At 40.3% G+C, this 14287-nt stretch overlaps 1 protein-coding gene and 1 long non-coding RNA gene across 4 annotated transcripts in view; one reads left to right on the top strand and one right to left on the bottom strand.

Annotated features, from left to right (window-relative positions):
• gnaz (guanine nucleotide binding protein (G protein), alpha z polypeptide) overlaps positions 1–14287 on the bottom strand; it is a 44712-nt gene that overhangs the window by 10117 nt on the left and 20308 nt on the right. Inside the window, exons 1-2 of one of the 2 annotated variants that reach the window (XM_079860619.1) lie at positions 8203–8377; positions 5922–7229 (exon numbers count right to left, since the gene is read on the bottom strand). In XM_079860619.1, coding sequence (XP_079716745.1) covers positions 5922–6644 — 723 coding nt within the window. In that variant the 5' untranslated portion in view covers positions 6645–7229; positions 8203–8377. Of the gene's footprint in view, positions 1–5921; positions 7230–8202; positions 8378–14287 lie in introns of those variants that run through there. The other variant, XM_079860618.1, reaches the window with a different exon arrangement.
• LOC307152202 overlaps positions 1–14287 on the top strand; it is a 58153-nt gene that overhangs the window by 34665 nt on the left and 9201 nt on the right. The window lies entirely within an intron of this gene.

The following is a 14287-nucleotide window of genomic DNA, read 5'->3' as shown; positions in this document are numbered from 1 at the left end:
GGACAAAAAACACTGAGAAATCTTTCAAAATATATTTTTGTGTTCAGTAGAAAAAAGAAAGTCGTACTGATTTACAATAACATCAGAGCAAATAAATGATAACAGAATTTAAAAAATTCTGTCAAGTAAAAAAAAAAATCAGACCAAAAAAAGAAAAAGAAACTAATGTGCCTCAATGGCTGGTGTCACACACATAAGGCGAGAGATGGTAGATGTCCTCCATCAATGAACTTCATCAAAGCCGATATATGGCCAAGCATCCCTCCCGTGACCCAGATCTTGAGTCTCTCTCCAACTCCTCCCAGCCAACTGGCACCGGAGCTGCATTGCTTTGACTGACTATTGCGCAATGCAGTTCCTCGCGCTGTCCTTCTCAGCACACGTTCTCCGCCGCTTGCACGAGCACACGTCTACCCTCTCTCCGGTTGCCGAGCACCATGTAAACCCCCCTCTCCCGGTCACAGCTCATTGTCAACAGCACAGGATTAGGAGCGTTTGACTGCTCTGTTGCTTGGCAATGGTTGCCATGGAAACCTTTTTTAAGGGAGGGTTGGGTCAAAAAAGGAATGTAGAAAGAAATATTGAAAGGGGGAAAAGAAGATGAAATGTGCCGTGCCACAAAATTGACAACTGTTGCTTGAAGTCCCCAGCAGAATTAGATGATTGTGAATCGGCAATTGAAAAGTTACATCTGCGGCGTTGAATTACTGAAAAGCTTTTGTAACAGATGTGCAGGAATACGCGTGGGGGACTGTGGGGACATTACAGCAGAAAGGAATTTTTTTAATAAAAGATAATTCAATTGTAAAATTGCTTTCATTAGGTAAAAATGGCTTGAAAGTACTCTTGCCAGTATTTCTTGGTCAATTATGGTCTGTCTTCAAAGCTTTAGTCAGCTTTGCAAGCTTTAGCACACTAGAGACGCCAGGCATTACAGGATGGTGCAAATCATTAGGTGGGATTTTAATGTGGTAACTTAAATTTAGTAGAATTCTGGTCAACGACAATCTATAAAATATCACTCCACTAAAATTACAATTCTTTCATTAATTACTCGCCCTCATGTCGTTCCAAATCCGTAAGACTTTCGTTCATCTTCAGAACACAAATGAAGATCTTTTTAATGAAATCTGAGGTCTTTCAGCTACGTAACTACTACTATGACGCTTCAAAAAGTTCATATAGAGATCGTAAAACTAATCCATGGGAATTGAGCGGTTTAGTCCAAATTTTCTAAAGAGACACAATTGCTTTATATGATGAACAGATTTAATTTAGGCTTTTATTCACATAAAAACATTAATCAGTGAACATAAACAGAAGCTCAGCCGAACCTGCTTGACACGCGAGAATGAACTTCACTGGTTCTTGCTGAAGTTCAAACATGCTGCGTAACCAAGACTTAATCTTATTGGTTGAACACATCAAGCGAACACACTTCCGTTTACCACAACTGATGTGTGAGTTGATGAATGTTTAAATGTGAATACAAGCCTAAATTCATTCCGTTCACAATATAAAGCGATCGTGTCTCTTCAAAAAATGTTGACTAAACTGCTCAATTCATATGGATTAGTTTTACTATCTCTTTTTGAACTTTTTGAAGCGTTAAAGTGTTAGTTGCGTAGCTGTCAATGGAGGGACAGAAATCTCAGATTTCATTCAAATGTCTTTCTTTGTGTTCCGAAGACAAACGAAAGTCTTACAGGTTTGGAACGACATGAGGGCGAGTAAATGATGACAGAATTTTCATTTTGGGGTGAATCATCCCTTTAAGCCTGAATGAAACAGCTTTTTGCAAAGCTCATGACAGCTGGAAATGAAACTTTCAAGAGTGAGGATACATAGATAATTTATTACTGAGTGTTTGGAAGGTACTGAGTGTTTGCAGTGTTATGGAAAACTTGCCTTGGAACATCTTACAAACATGTTTCATGCGGCCAGGGGCATCATGTAGCTATTTTTTAATTATTTATTTTTTGAGGGGGCAGCAGTGTTGGCTCACATCGTGCCCGAGGCAAAATAAGACAATACTTTTATAGTAGTTTTATACTTTTCTAGAATATAATAAGATAGTATAAGACCTGGGTTCAAACTTATATAAATACAGTATATACAGTATATATTACATTTTTAAATATTAAACAAAAGGCTATTCAACAACTGTGACTTTTTTTTCCATTCAAAATCCACTTGGCTCAAAAATCTGTTTGAGTGACTGTCACTGCATGACACTTCTGCCTGTTGCTGTATTTTCATTCTGGTTTAATATGCTGCGTTAACCAGACGTTTTAGAGTCCTGTTTTCCTGTATAATGATTGTATTCAACAGTCCTATATACAGTACAGTAGTGTCTGTCTAGACACATTACTGTAGTGCAAAAGCTTTTAGTGTCACTAGCCCAACCCTGCCATCTTAGTCAACATTGTCTATTTAACACACAAGTCACCAAGATTTTCTCCTATTATCAACATTCAGAGCATCATTGCTCTACTTATAATGCTCGTGTTTCTCCCTATGGCTGACAACCCATTCAGACAGACTTTCTTAAGACCATGGAGCATTGCTTAAAACCCTTCTCTGCCACTCCGACTCAATCATTCGGTGACTGCGCTGATCCCACTTGCCTTATCCGACGCATGCCAGCGAGTGAATTCGCAGGGCGAGGGGTGTCATTTTAGAAATTCTGCTCTGTACTGGCAGAACCAGAGGAGATTGGCAGCACTCAAGCTGCAGCACATGTGGGCCAGTTCAGAGATGAGTGCTTATTGAGTAATCTCATTCAGAGGCTCACCCCAGACCCTGGAGCTCAAACACACACTCCTCTAGCTGTTAGCGTATGTTTACGAAAGTTGTGAGGGCCTGTGTAGCCCAGATTTTCCATGAGCCTTTCCTAGATGGTCAAGGAGAACAAAAAAACTTAGCATAGCAACAACATCTGTCTTATGAGCAGGGGGAAAAATATATCTTATTTATTCGCTGTCTCTCTTAAAATCAACATTAAATGACATTAGCCAGCCATTTTACTTCCGTAATATAACGTTTCTAAAACAGGATATTCAGTATATTCAAACCCTAAAGCTAATCGATGGATCATTCAGAATACTGTAAAACCAGGAACTTGTGTTATGAAAGAACAATACATTTTGATATCATGTTGACTTTAAAGCCAAAGAAAACATTTGGCATTTGATCCAAATCTAGCATGAAAATGAGCAACACACCTTGTAAACAGGTGCGGCTAGAGCTAATAAATTATATTTGCAGATGACCTCAGGCTATCTCTAACTGCTGCAATGGTTTTCAACTAGATAAAATGGCAAATCTGAAAAAGCTACTGGAGGAGATCCGCCCTTCCCCCTTCAACATATTCCTTTTTGCCACTCCCCTAGCATGTCACTAAATCCTTGCTTCACTTTCCTCACTTCCTCTTTGATTTGTTAGTTCCTTTTTGTTTCAAACTTTCCAGCAGAAGACACACAAAACTTCCCTGACCCCCATCACATCAGTGATTTTCCCCAGTGCTAAATCTGATCATTCTCGCGGGTACACCCTGACACCTTGCACTGTGAACTCAATTATCACTTTTGTACATCCCCCCCCCCCTCCCCTCCCCACAAGACTCGCAGAACACTTTTATTTTTAACTCCCCAACGCTAATTGATATTCCAGGCTAATGCACTACTTGGAAGTTCTTGTTGTGAGTCGAGGGAAAAGGTTTAATGTAGCGCACATATATGCAGTTTTGGACTCACTGATAAGCAATTAGCTTCAGCACATGGAGAAAAAATATATGCAATTAGGCGACTGTTTATAAAAGTTAATTCCAAATCTTAATCACTGATCTATATAAATGACTGGGTTGCTCGTTGCGTTCTAAACTGCCATCAGGCGGTGAAGCCACCAGAAGTGTTCGAGCGGCCATCTTACGATTCCCTAACGACAGAGGGCATCATTGACTTGCAGCCAAAACATTGATCTAAAATCACCCGATTTGCAGCGTATCAGTCGCACGTGATTAGTTTTAAAGATGTAGGCTATGTACAGTAATTGATACTTTGAACGTTATCTGTAATGTTTATGGTCTTTTCAGGCAGGATGAGCAATATATATAAATCGTTAAGATTAGTGTGTCTACTCCACACTGCCGTCAAGTCACCTTCATTTATATAGCGCTTTTAACAATATGGACTGTTTCAAAGCAGCTTTAAAAGCCGACACAGGTAACTGAACTAACACAAAATAGATTTATTTATGCACGCATTTATGCAGGAAATATTAAGCATGAAGGGAAATTTCCGACTTTAAACCAATAACCATTTAAAAGTTTAGGCTGTTTGCGTTGTAAGAATGTACAGGGAGACTTCAGATATAAAAACGCTGACTCGTTACTGTATGTTGTCTCATTAAAATCAGATGATTTTCTATTAATTCAATAGAATGTGATGGAACACTAGGGAATACCAATATGACGGCGTGGTGGCTTCACATTTTATGATGTCATCATGAGTAATCCAGTCATTTATATAGATTAGTGGTCTTAACACAAACACACCTTTAATTAACGTCAGAGGCAATTATAATCAGGTTTACTCTGTAAATATAATTTGTAATTAATTCATGGGGAGCCTGCTGAAAAAAACCTTGCTTAGAAAAGCCTAAGCTAATTTGCCGTGGTCTCCCAGTCTGGGATGCATTTCCCAAATACATTGTTAGCCAACTAATTATGGTCGCAAGTTCAGTAATTACCAAAATAGTTCAACGATTAAGTGTTTTCCAAAATCAACGAACATTTGCAAACTGCATCGCAAAGTTGTTTACAGCTCACAACCTGCAGTTAGAAGCATAGTTTCTTGTTAGTATGGTTGGAAAGATGGATGCGTGAAAAAGTTACTATGGTTTTGGGAAACAGTTATGACTAGCTAGTTAATTCTCCAATTATGCATCATACTATGGTAGTTAGGCAGGGAGTTATGTCACTGAACAGGAAACGCACTACTGGTTAAGCTGGTGTTTAGTTGGGAGGCAAGGTGATCTCCCAGTCTGACCCTCTGATAAGGGCCCAAAACCCCTCTAAGACCAGCCAACAAACCAGCTTCAACAGGCTGGGAGAGCTGCTAAGACCGACAGCTTAGACTGGTTAAGATGGTAAACCACCTATCATTGGCAAGGCTGGTCGCCCAGCATTGTCTTTCTGATGAAGCTAGATGACCAAAGAGAGATGGTTTTTTGAACAAAAATAATTTGTTACATTTATATAGCGCTTTTCTGGGTACTCAAAGCGCTTCACATATGGAAGGGAGAATCTCCTCAATCACCACCAATGTGCAGCATCACCTGGATGATGAAGACGGCAGCCATATTGCGCCAGAACGCCCACCACACACCAGCTTATTGGTGGAGATAAGACGAAGCCAATCAGTTTATATTGGGATGATTAGGAGGCCATGATGGACAGAGGCCAATGGGCAAATTTGGCCAGAATGCAGGGGTTAAACCCCTACTCTTTTTTCCGAAGGACATCCTGGGATTTTTAATGACCACAGAGAGTCAGGACCTCGGTTTAACGTATCATCCGAAGGACGGTGCTCTTTTGACAGTATAGTGTCCCCATCAGTCTTGATGGTTAAGCTAGTTTAGTCCCCAACTGGTAAAGATATCAGTGTTTAAAACACAACAAGCTATTCTGGTCTTAAGCAGGGTGTTGTTAGTTCTCTAAATAGCTTCAATGTAACTGAAAGTTTCTGTGCTACAGGAAATGTGGAAGTGAGATGATAAAAAGCACTTGTCTGTCAGTGCCACGGACAGGATGAATGTATTGTAAAGATGTATGCAGCCCATTGCAGATAACATTGGTTTCATGTGTTCTTGCATTATCTCGCTGCACCAATGACCCGAATACAAAATTGGGCTCTCCTTACCGTCTGGTTGTCTTCATAAAGCTTGAGGTCATAGCCACTGAGCTCCACACAGAATATAATGGCAGTCACACCCTCAAAACAGTGGATCCACTTCTTCCTTTCTGAACGCTGGCCACCCACGTCCACCATTTTGAAGGTGAGCTCCTTGAAGGTGAATTTGTTCTCAACAATGCCAGTGGTCATGTCACGAGAGCGCAGAATGTCCTCTACGGTTGGGATGTACTCTGGTGCAGAAATGCGGTCCAGGTCGTTTAGATAATAGGCTGTATTGTCCTCTAGATGGTACTCATTAGAGCGGCAGAAACACTCCTGGACCCCTGGATCGGCCCACAAGCGCTTCATCACCCCCAGGAGCTCTGGTGTGATCTCGCCCTTGCTCTCAGCAGGCCCGGTGAGGGCAAAGAGTTGCACTGCGTCGTAAGCTCGATCGGGGTTGTGGAAGTCGATCTTCAAGGTGGCGAGGGCACGGATGATACGGGTGAGTGAGTCGATGGCGTTGTAGAGGATGAGGGGCTTGTATTCCTTGCATGCCTCCAGGTTGAAGCCTCCACTGTGGATGATCTTCATCTGCTTCACAATGGTGCTCTTGCCAGAGTTGCTAGTGCCGAGCAGCAGAAGTTTGATCTCACGCCGCTGCCGCTGGCTTTCTGAGCGGAGATGTCGATCTATACGTCGTGAGCGCCGGGCGGCCTCCTTCTCCTCCGAACTCTGCCGGCACCCCATGGTTGACTGCACCTGGACTTGAGCTGGTAATCCCAGGGAGTGAGAGAGATAAAAAGAATGCAATGTAAACAATATATGTTGATATAGTTGAGCGGAGACTAGAGGAAGCTTTTTCTGGAAACCTGTGTCAGATTGGTGTTAGACAACTTGCATTGTTCAAGTCTACAGTTTATGATTTTTTTCCAAGGGTTGATTTTTGGCGTACAATGCTACCATGACATGGTGGAAGACCCACTCAGGCCCTGGCATAAGGGCATTTGCCTTTGAGATCCCAAGGACTTAGGGTTCATATCAGGGGACTCTCTCCCCTGAGCACAGCGGGCTTTAAGTGGACTTGTCAATGTTCATCGAGAGAAAGTCGAAATCGTAAAATTCCTTCACTCTCCTCCCTCATGGCGTCCAGTGTGCTTCCCTGTGTTTCTGTGACTGATTCATCTGTAGACAACTCCTACCTCCTTTAATTTTCTTCAGACACTTTGCGACCGATGGAATGTCAGACCTTTGTTCTTGTGGACTGTTTTAGGCGACTGTGTACTAGATCGTCCTGCTTACATAAGCCAGTGAGGCAGCTAAAGGCCCACGTTCCTGCAGGTAAAAAAAGAGAGACATTAGTAATCATGAAACAGAAAGGAGGGCAAGTAAATAGGAGAATTCTAAGAAGAAAGTTTCCATCAGAGAGAGATTAAACCTTCCTAAACCTTCTTGACTGGACGATGCTCTCACAAAATTAAACATTAATCAGTTAACAGTTCTTCACTTTCTTAACTTAATGTCTAACAACATGATACATGCATTCACAACCATGTTTTACCTTCGTAAATGTGACATTCTGAGTACATCAGAATATACAATGAGAAAAAAATCTTAAGACTTTATTTTGTCCAAAAGGAATTGATTGGATTGTGAGAAGTGGGCATTGCATTCCTGAATGAAACACTGCTGGCACCCACTTTTGAGGAGACTTTTTGACCAGGGCACGCAAGCTGAAGGTAAAGTTCGCCAACAAGAGCTCCTAAATGCATCCCATTGATTACACTTCTATCGTTATTTGTTATTATTGCTGTAACTTGAATTACATTAATGTTAACTGGAATAACATTTGTTTTACCTACAGCAGTGCCCTAAAATAAAGTCTACTGTAAAAATAGGTTACTGTGGCTACATGGCCTTGATTATGTGAGACAAAAAATCGAAGTTGTTTCATACAATGACAAACTGTTTCAGTAACCTTATTATAAAAGTAATAGGGTCAATTTTGATTTATTTTTGACTTTGACTTGTTGAAAATTTGACTTGTCGCCTTGCTTTTCAACAAACAAATGTACTTGAATTACACATGCAGAATAAACAAATGTACATGTGCACTCATCACAAACTCAAAAATCACACCAACTGCTTTCAAATAACTGAGTACACTCAAGCAAAAGATGAACAGACATGATAATTATCACAGTCAGCCTCTGTTAGCACTACAATATACATTTGCTACACACTTCTGCTTTCTCATATACACTCACACACACCTCAGATCTTGGTATATATCTATCTAAAATCTAACCTTCTCCATGGTAAACCTGTCCCATCACGCACTCCTTTGTCATCTGCATCTCTCTGCGACCATAGATTCAGGTCTGCCAAGGAGGTGATCCAGCACACAAAACCCACAAACACATTTGTTCTCAAACAGAAACATCCACACATACGCACACAAGCACAGGCAAGCAGGGTGTGAAACGGAAACAGATGTGAGATGAATGTCCTTCCCTGAAGCAAAAGGTACCGCCCATTTTACTCTCCCTTTTCCCAAGCCTCAACCACTGAGCTAACTGATAGCAGGTGGACTGCTTATTTACTGTCATGGTGGAAAATAACTGGCTCAGACCAACAGGTGCTTTACTACGACTCATTCCAATGTACTAAATGTAACAAACTCCTTTAGGAAATGGTTTATAATTGTAAAGCAGGGCTCAACAATAAGAGTATTTTCGGCTGGCCCAGTTGGGTCAGTATTTTTACCTACACATTTTTACATTCACTGGCCCCACCATTTAAAAAAAATGATATAGTTTTTACATTTTTTTATTTCATTTAACACAGATAAAAAAATCAATAAAATCTATTAATTATATTATGTTTAGCAACCCCATTAAAGGCATAGTTACCCTAAAAATGAAAAAGAAGTCATCATTTTCTCGCCCTGGTGTTCTAATGCCGTTCTTTCCTTTTTGGACCACAAAAGGAGAATTCTTTTAAAATGTCCCACTCACACTTGTCCGTATAATGGGAGTGAATAGTGACCAGAATTAAGCTTTTAAAAAATATGCATAAGGATCACAGAATGATCCTATGTGACACGCGTCATATATTTTAAGTGTTCTGGGGTATACAACAGTGTTTGATGGAAAAACAAACCGAAATTTAATGTATTAATTAACGAAAATCCTGACCTTTGCTGTTGGTCTTCTATGCATGTCTGCGCGTACACTCTATTAGCGCGGTAATAGAATAGACACTCTATTGCAAGTTGTGAGAAATCAAGATTAATAAAACTCCTAGAAATCTCAAAAAAGTATCTGTACTTCTTAACTGAGATAAATATCTTCGAACCAACTTCAGTTGTCTGATGACAGTCAGAATGATAGTTGACAGATGTGAACATGATAACGACTTGTTGCGATGAGCACAACAGATATATTCACCTCAGAGAAGAAGGTGCATGGGTTGTATTTCATGTCGCGTTTTTATTCATCTTGATTTCTCATGACTTGTGTGCTTATTTTCTTCGCCGCTAATAGTTTAATTTTGTTTAATTGTTTAATTTTGTTTTTTATTAAACCTTATCGGATATGCCCAGAACACTTGGAATTTGCAGCATGTCTTGCATGGGATCATTCTTTGATACTTTGGCTTCTTTTTAAAGCTTGATGCTGGTCTCTATAGTATTTACTGCCATTGTATGGACGAGCGCGAATGTGACTTTTTTTTTTTAATTCTCATTTTGTGGTCCAAAAAAGAAAGAAGAGCATATATGGCATTAGAACAACACCATTGGGAGTAAATGATGACGTAATTTTCATTCTAGGCTATTTTTATCTTCTTTTTTTTAAATGGATAAAACGTAGAAATGTAATTAATGGTGATTCTTCAAATGCTGTAAAAATAATAATACATCAAGTTTATTTTTAAAGATGCTACATTTTAAAATTCAATCCGGTTTAGTCAAACACTCACAGTTAACCATACCAAAATCCTTACCAGTCTTTTTTTTCACTTCCTTACATAACACCTCGTTCTTCTGTCTGACACCATTTCAATGTATCATGCCATCCATTATTAAAAGCATCCCAGCAAACAATATATGGATAAAAGGACTCTTAATATGATGTGACCCCTAAAACAATTCATAATGAAATATGTGCTTTCAAGGGGAGTAGATGAGCTCTAAAGGTGATCTGCTAAAACAGAAGTGCCTGAGGGACAGCATAATAAATGGATGCTCTTTGTGACAGGCCGTGTGCTATTGGCGGTGTAACAAATGTGAAATCACGCCATGGCCTAGTTTCGGCTGAGAGATTACATTTCCTAGACTGATCGCACAGAGAGAAAATACATCTCCAAGATCTGTCACAGACAGAATCCTGCTCTTAGAAAGATTATTGCACAAATATGTGTGGCAAGATTTGACAGGGAAAAGACACAGCAAAATACAATGCAAGGAAGATATATGGAGGGACAGGATGATTCAAAAGATGTTTCAAAAATCACGTCAAACTAGTTCAAGTTCAGCTAGTTGTTCTGAGTTTACACTCCGAATACAGTACACTTTTTTTTTTTGTCCGGTGAATTTTTTTTTTAAAGCATTAGAGACACCAACCCCTAACTTTTTTTATTGGTAGAACTATTATAATTATTTTAAATGTTCGTTTAACACAGAATAAGTAACAAGTTTATAAAACATCAAATATTTGCCCTTAAAGAGTCATTTTGGCCCGTCCGATCTCGGAGGACTTGAGGCCTTCCAACAGACTCATGACAAATCTAAACTATTTTATGTTTTCACAAATTCATAAGAATTCATACCATCTCATTCATATGTTTTTGTATGATCTGCTTATGCCCAATATGTATATCCAGTGACTGCATGTAATAACTGACATTCATTTAATATAAAAAAAGTTTTAACTGTAACCTATTTTGTCTTACCAAAAACATAATTTTTTTTAGCTGGATCCGACTTCTTATTACCACATGATTTACAAAAAATGTAACATTCCCTAACATTGTGAAACCCAAGAAGGGACATCACGTGGAAGTGATCACTTTCTGCAGCATGATGGGAAGACAAGTGAATGATCTTTCTCAATTACTACAAATATTGTCTACTGCATTGATGTGGCTTAACCTTTAAGCCTGTTACCCAAGTTATTTTAAGAAAAAAAATATTATTTTTCTTTTTTTTTAATTTATAAGAGACAGTTTATCGGGGGTAAAAACTAGCTAGCCCTTATTAGGGCTTTTCACACTTGAAATAGTGTAGCCTGCGTTATTCTAAACCCCGGGTAAATGGCCTTGGTTATTTTGCTTCACATTTCACAATGATAATAATTTATCTGGGGTTAACAGTTAATCCTGGGATTTCATAAAATGTCATTTCACACTGTACATTCCTAAACACAGGGTTAACATCCTTATTTGCATATTTGTGGTGTCAGTGTTACTGATTGGACGAACACCGCACGCAAGATGTTTACATAAAGGCTTTAGCATTGCGCATCCTCGTATTATAGATAGACGACTTTACTATCAAGTTTATACTGAATGGACATTTCGGACTATAATGGTATGAATGAAAGCTCTCTTCTTCACTCCAATTGTTACGTTTTCTGTCAGCATTTGACATTTTTTCTCTGAAGTTGCTTTTTATATACAATGCGCAGTGTTTCCATGACCATCTAAAGCAAGTGAATATGAGGCACGTGATTGGTTGTTGATTGCTAAGCATCTAGATGTAACATTCTAACACCCCATCATTTCATACTGTACAAGTTTGGCACCGCATTATAGGGTTAACAGCGCAAAAGCTGTTTCAGTGCAAAAAAGTTTCATAGCCCCTGGATTAATAGCGATTCTCATTCATTTCTATGGTATCCGCAAACAGTGATTGACTGTCACACAGCTTTGAAAGAACTTCAGTGACGTCAAGGCTGTAATGTGATTGATTATCAAGACACAAGTGATCCAAGATGACATTACGCTTTCTCCAATGGTTGAGCCGTGGACCCTGCTATCTCCCATTAATAAAACTATCTCTGGCCAAGGTCATGGGTTTGATTCCCAGGGGATGATTTGAAGAAACGTATAGCTTGAATGCAATTTATGTCACTTCAGATAAAAGCATCTGCCAAATGCATACATGTAAATGTAAAATTAATAGAAAATAAAACCGCTTATGCAGTATTTGAAGATATTTGAAAAAAGGGCCCTATTTTGTTCCCTGTTTGTGGAAAGTGCCATAAATATTCAAAATATGCTTGATCTCATTTTTGCTTTTCTTCCAATTCAGCATTACATCAGTCAAACGGTGACGCTTTTAGAGCTAATACCATTTTAGATAATTACTTGAGGCAATTAGAGTATATTTATGATAGTTGATTATTCTGCTAAATGTAATGACTGTTTGAGATGAAGGATGACAGCTGGAATGGTTGAGAAATAGAATGTGCTTGACCAAGTCTTGTTTCACCACTTCCGCTTTCGTAATAAGACCCTGCTTGGATGTCTAAAATAACACTGTCGCTTGACGTAAGTATCAGTCAAAACAGTAACCTAGAAACCAAACATTATGCTTGCGATGCTTGGTTCTGTGTATCAGAAATGCATTGGCAATGTGTATCAAAAATGTGTCCTAAGGCTGTGACCAAATGTGTGAGTGAATGGAGAATGACAGAGGTCTCACGGTTAAGTCAGACTCATGTTTTCTCATGAGCACTGAGGTAATCTAACCCCACCGGCTCCCTTTCGCCTCCAGAGATTAGCTGCTGTCAGCCCCACATATTTCCTGATATTAATGCACTCATAATTATATAGATTATTCAAAAATGACTCAGTGTCATACTATTGTGAAATATGTTTGAGTTTTGCAGTTTTATGAAATGAACAAGAGAAAATTAACTCAACTAGTTTGAAACCCATTTTCCTATATAATCTTACACTCTTATAGGGGTGTGCGATAATGACAAAAATGATATCTCAATATTTTCTGGCATTTTGTTAATGATAGTTAGACAATGTTTATTTAGTGTGTTATTGTGCTGGTACCTTGGCAAGTTTAGGACAGCAGACTCTTAAAACTTTTGATATTCTTCATATTGTGTGCAGTAGTTTGTTAGCAGAAGTGACAGAAATGAACTTTTCCAATAATTCTAAATAGATTTTTACCTTTTATGGTAATTTTTGTAACCTGATTGAATGTGTGTCATCTTGTATATCAAATTCTTATATTTAATCAATAACTTCAATTAATACTGATAATAAGACACTACCGGGCTGTTACCAATAAAATGAACTCAGTATCAACAAATGTGCCTTTGCAATGCAGAGGTGGTGGCACAGAAGAGGCAAGTCACTGTTAATGAGTGAGTCACTGAGTCATTCATTCAATTGATTTGTTCAGACAGCTGATTCATTCAGGAACGAAGCATTTGACTGAGGTTGGAACATGAAGCAACTGTGGAAACAATCAAGGACAAATCATGGTGAAAAACTACAAAACTACAACTATGGCACATGAGACAGGTAGTGAAACAAAAGTCCAAAGACAAACATAGAGATCATGACAGAGCCCCCCACATAAGGAGCGGATTACAGATGCTCCAAAAACAAACAAAAGAAGGTGATGGAGTGGAGTTGGATGAGGGGAAGGGATGGAGGGCCAGGCCCATGGAGAAGAAGCAGGACTGGAGACTGAGGCAGATCAGGGAGCCAGGGCGGAGTGGATGGAGCAGAAGACCACCACGGTGGAGTAGGAGGAACTGGTGACCACCATGGCGGAGTTCATAGGCGGCCTCCGTGGCCGTGGTAAAGCAGACAGAAAGCTCAAGAATGGCAGTAGCGGGAAGCTTTAGTGGACGACGTCGCCTTGGGAGGAGCTTTAGCATCGACGTCACCTCTGGAAGAACTTTAGCGGCCGACGTCGCCTCGGAAGGAGCGTTAGCGGACAGCATCGCCTCGGGAGGAGCTTTAGCGGACGCCGTCGCCTCGGGAGGAGCTTTAGCGAATGCCATCGCCTCGGGAGGAACTTTATCGGTCGACGTCGCCTCGGGAGGAGCGTTAGCGGACGCCGTCGCCTCGGGAGGAGCTTTGGCGGCCGACGTCGCCTCGGGAGGAGCTTTAGCGGTCGACGCCGCCTCTGGAGGAGCTTTAGCGGACGTCGTCGCCTCGGGAGGAGCTTTAGCGGACGCCATCGCCTCGGGAGGAACTTTATCGGTCGACGCCGCCCCGGGAGGAGCTTTAGCGGACGCCGTCGCCTCTGGAGGAGCTTTAGCGGACGGCGTCGCCTCGGGAGGAGCTTTAGCGGTCAACGCCGCCTCTGGAGGAGCTTTAGCGGACGGCGTCGCCTCGGGAGGAGCTTTAGCGGTCAACGC

Source organism: Squalius cephalus, assembly GCF_949319135.1.
Source record: "Squalius cephalus genome assembly, chromosome: 24".
NCBI classification, from domain to species: domain Eukaryota; kingdom Metazoa; phylum Chordata; class Actinopteri; order Cypriniformes; family Leuciscidae; genus Squalius; species Squalius cephalus.
Note: the sequence above shows the minus strand (reverse complement) of the source record. Positions and strands in the feature narration are given on the sequence as shown.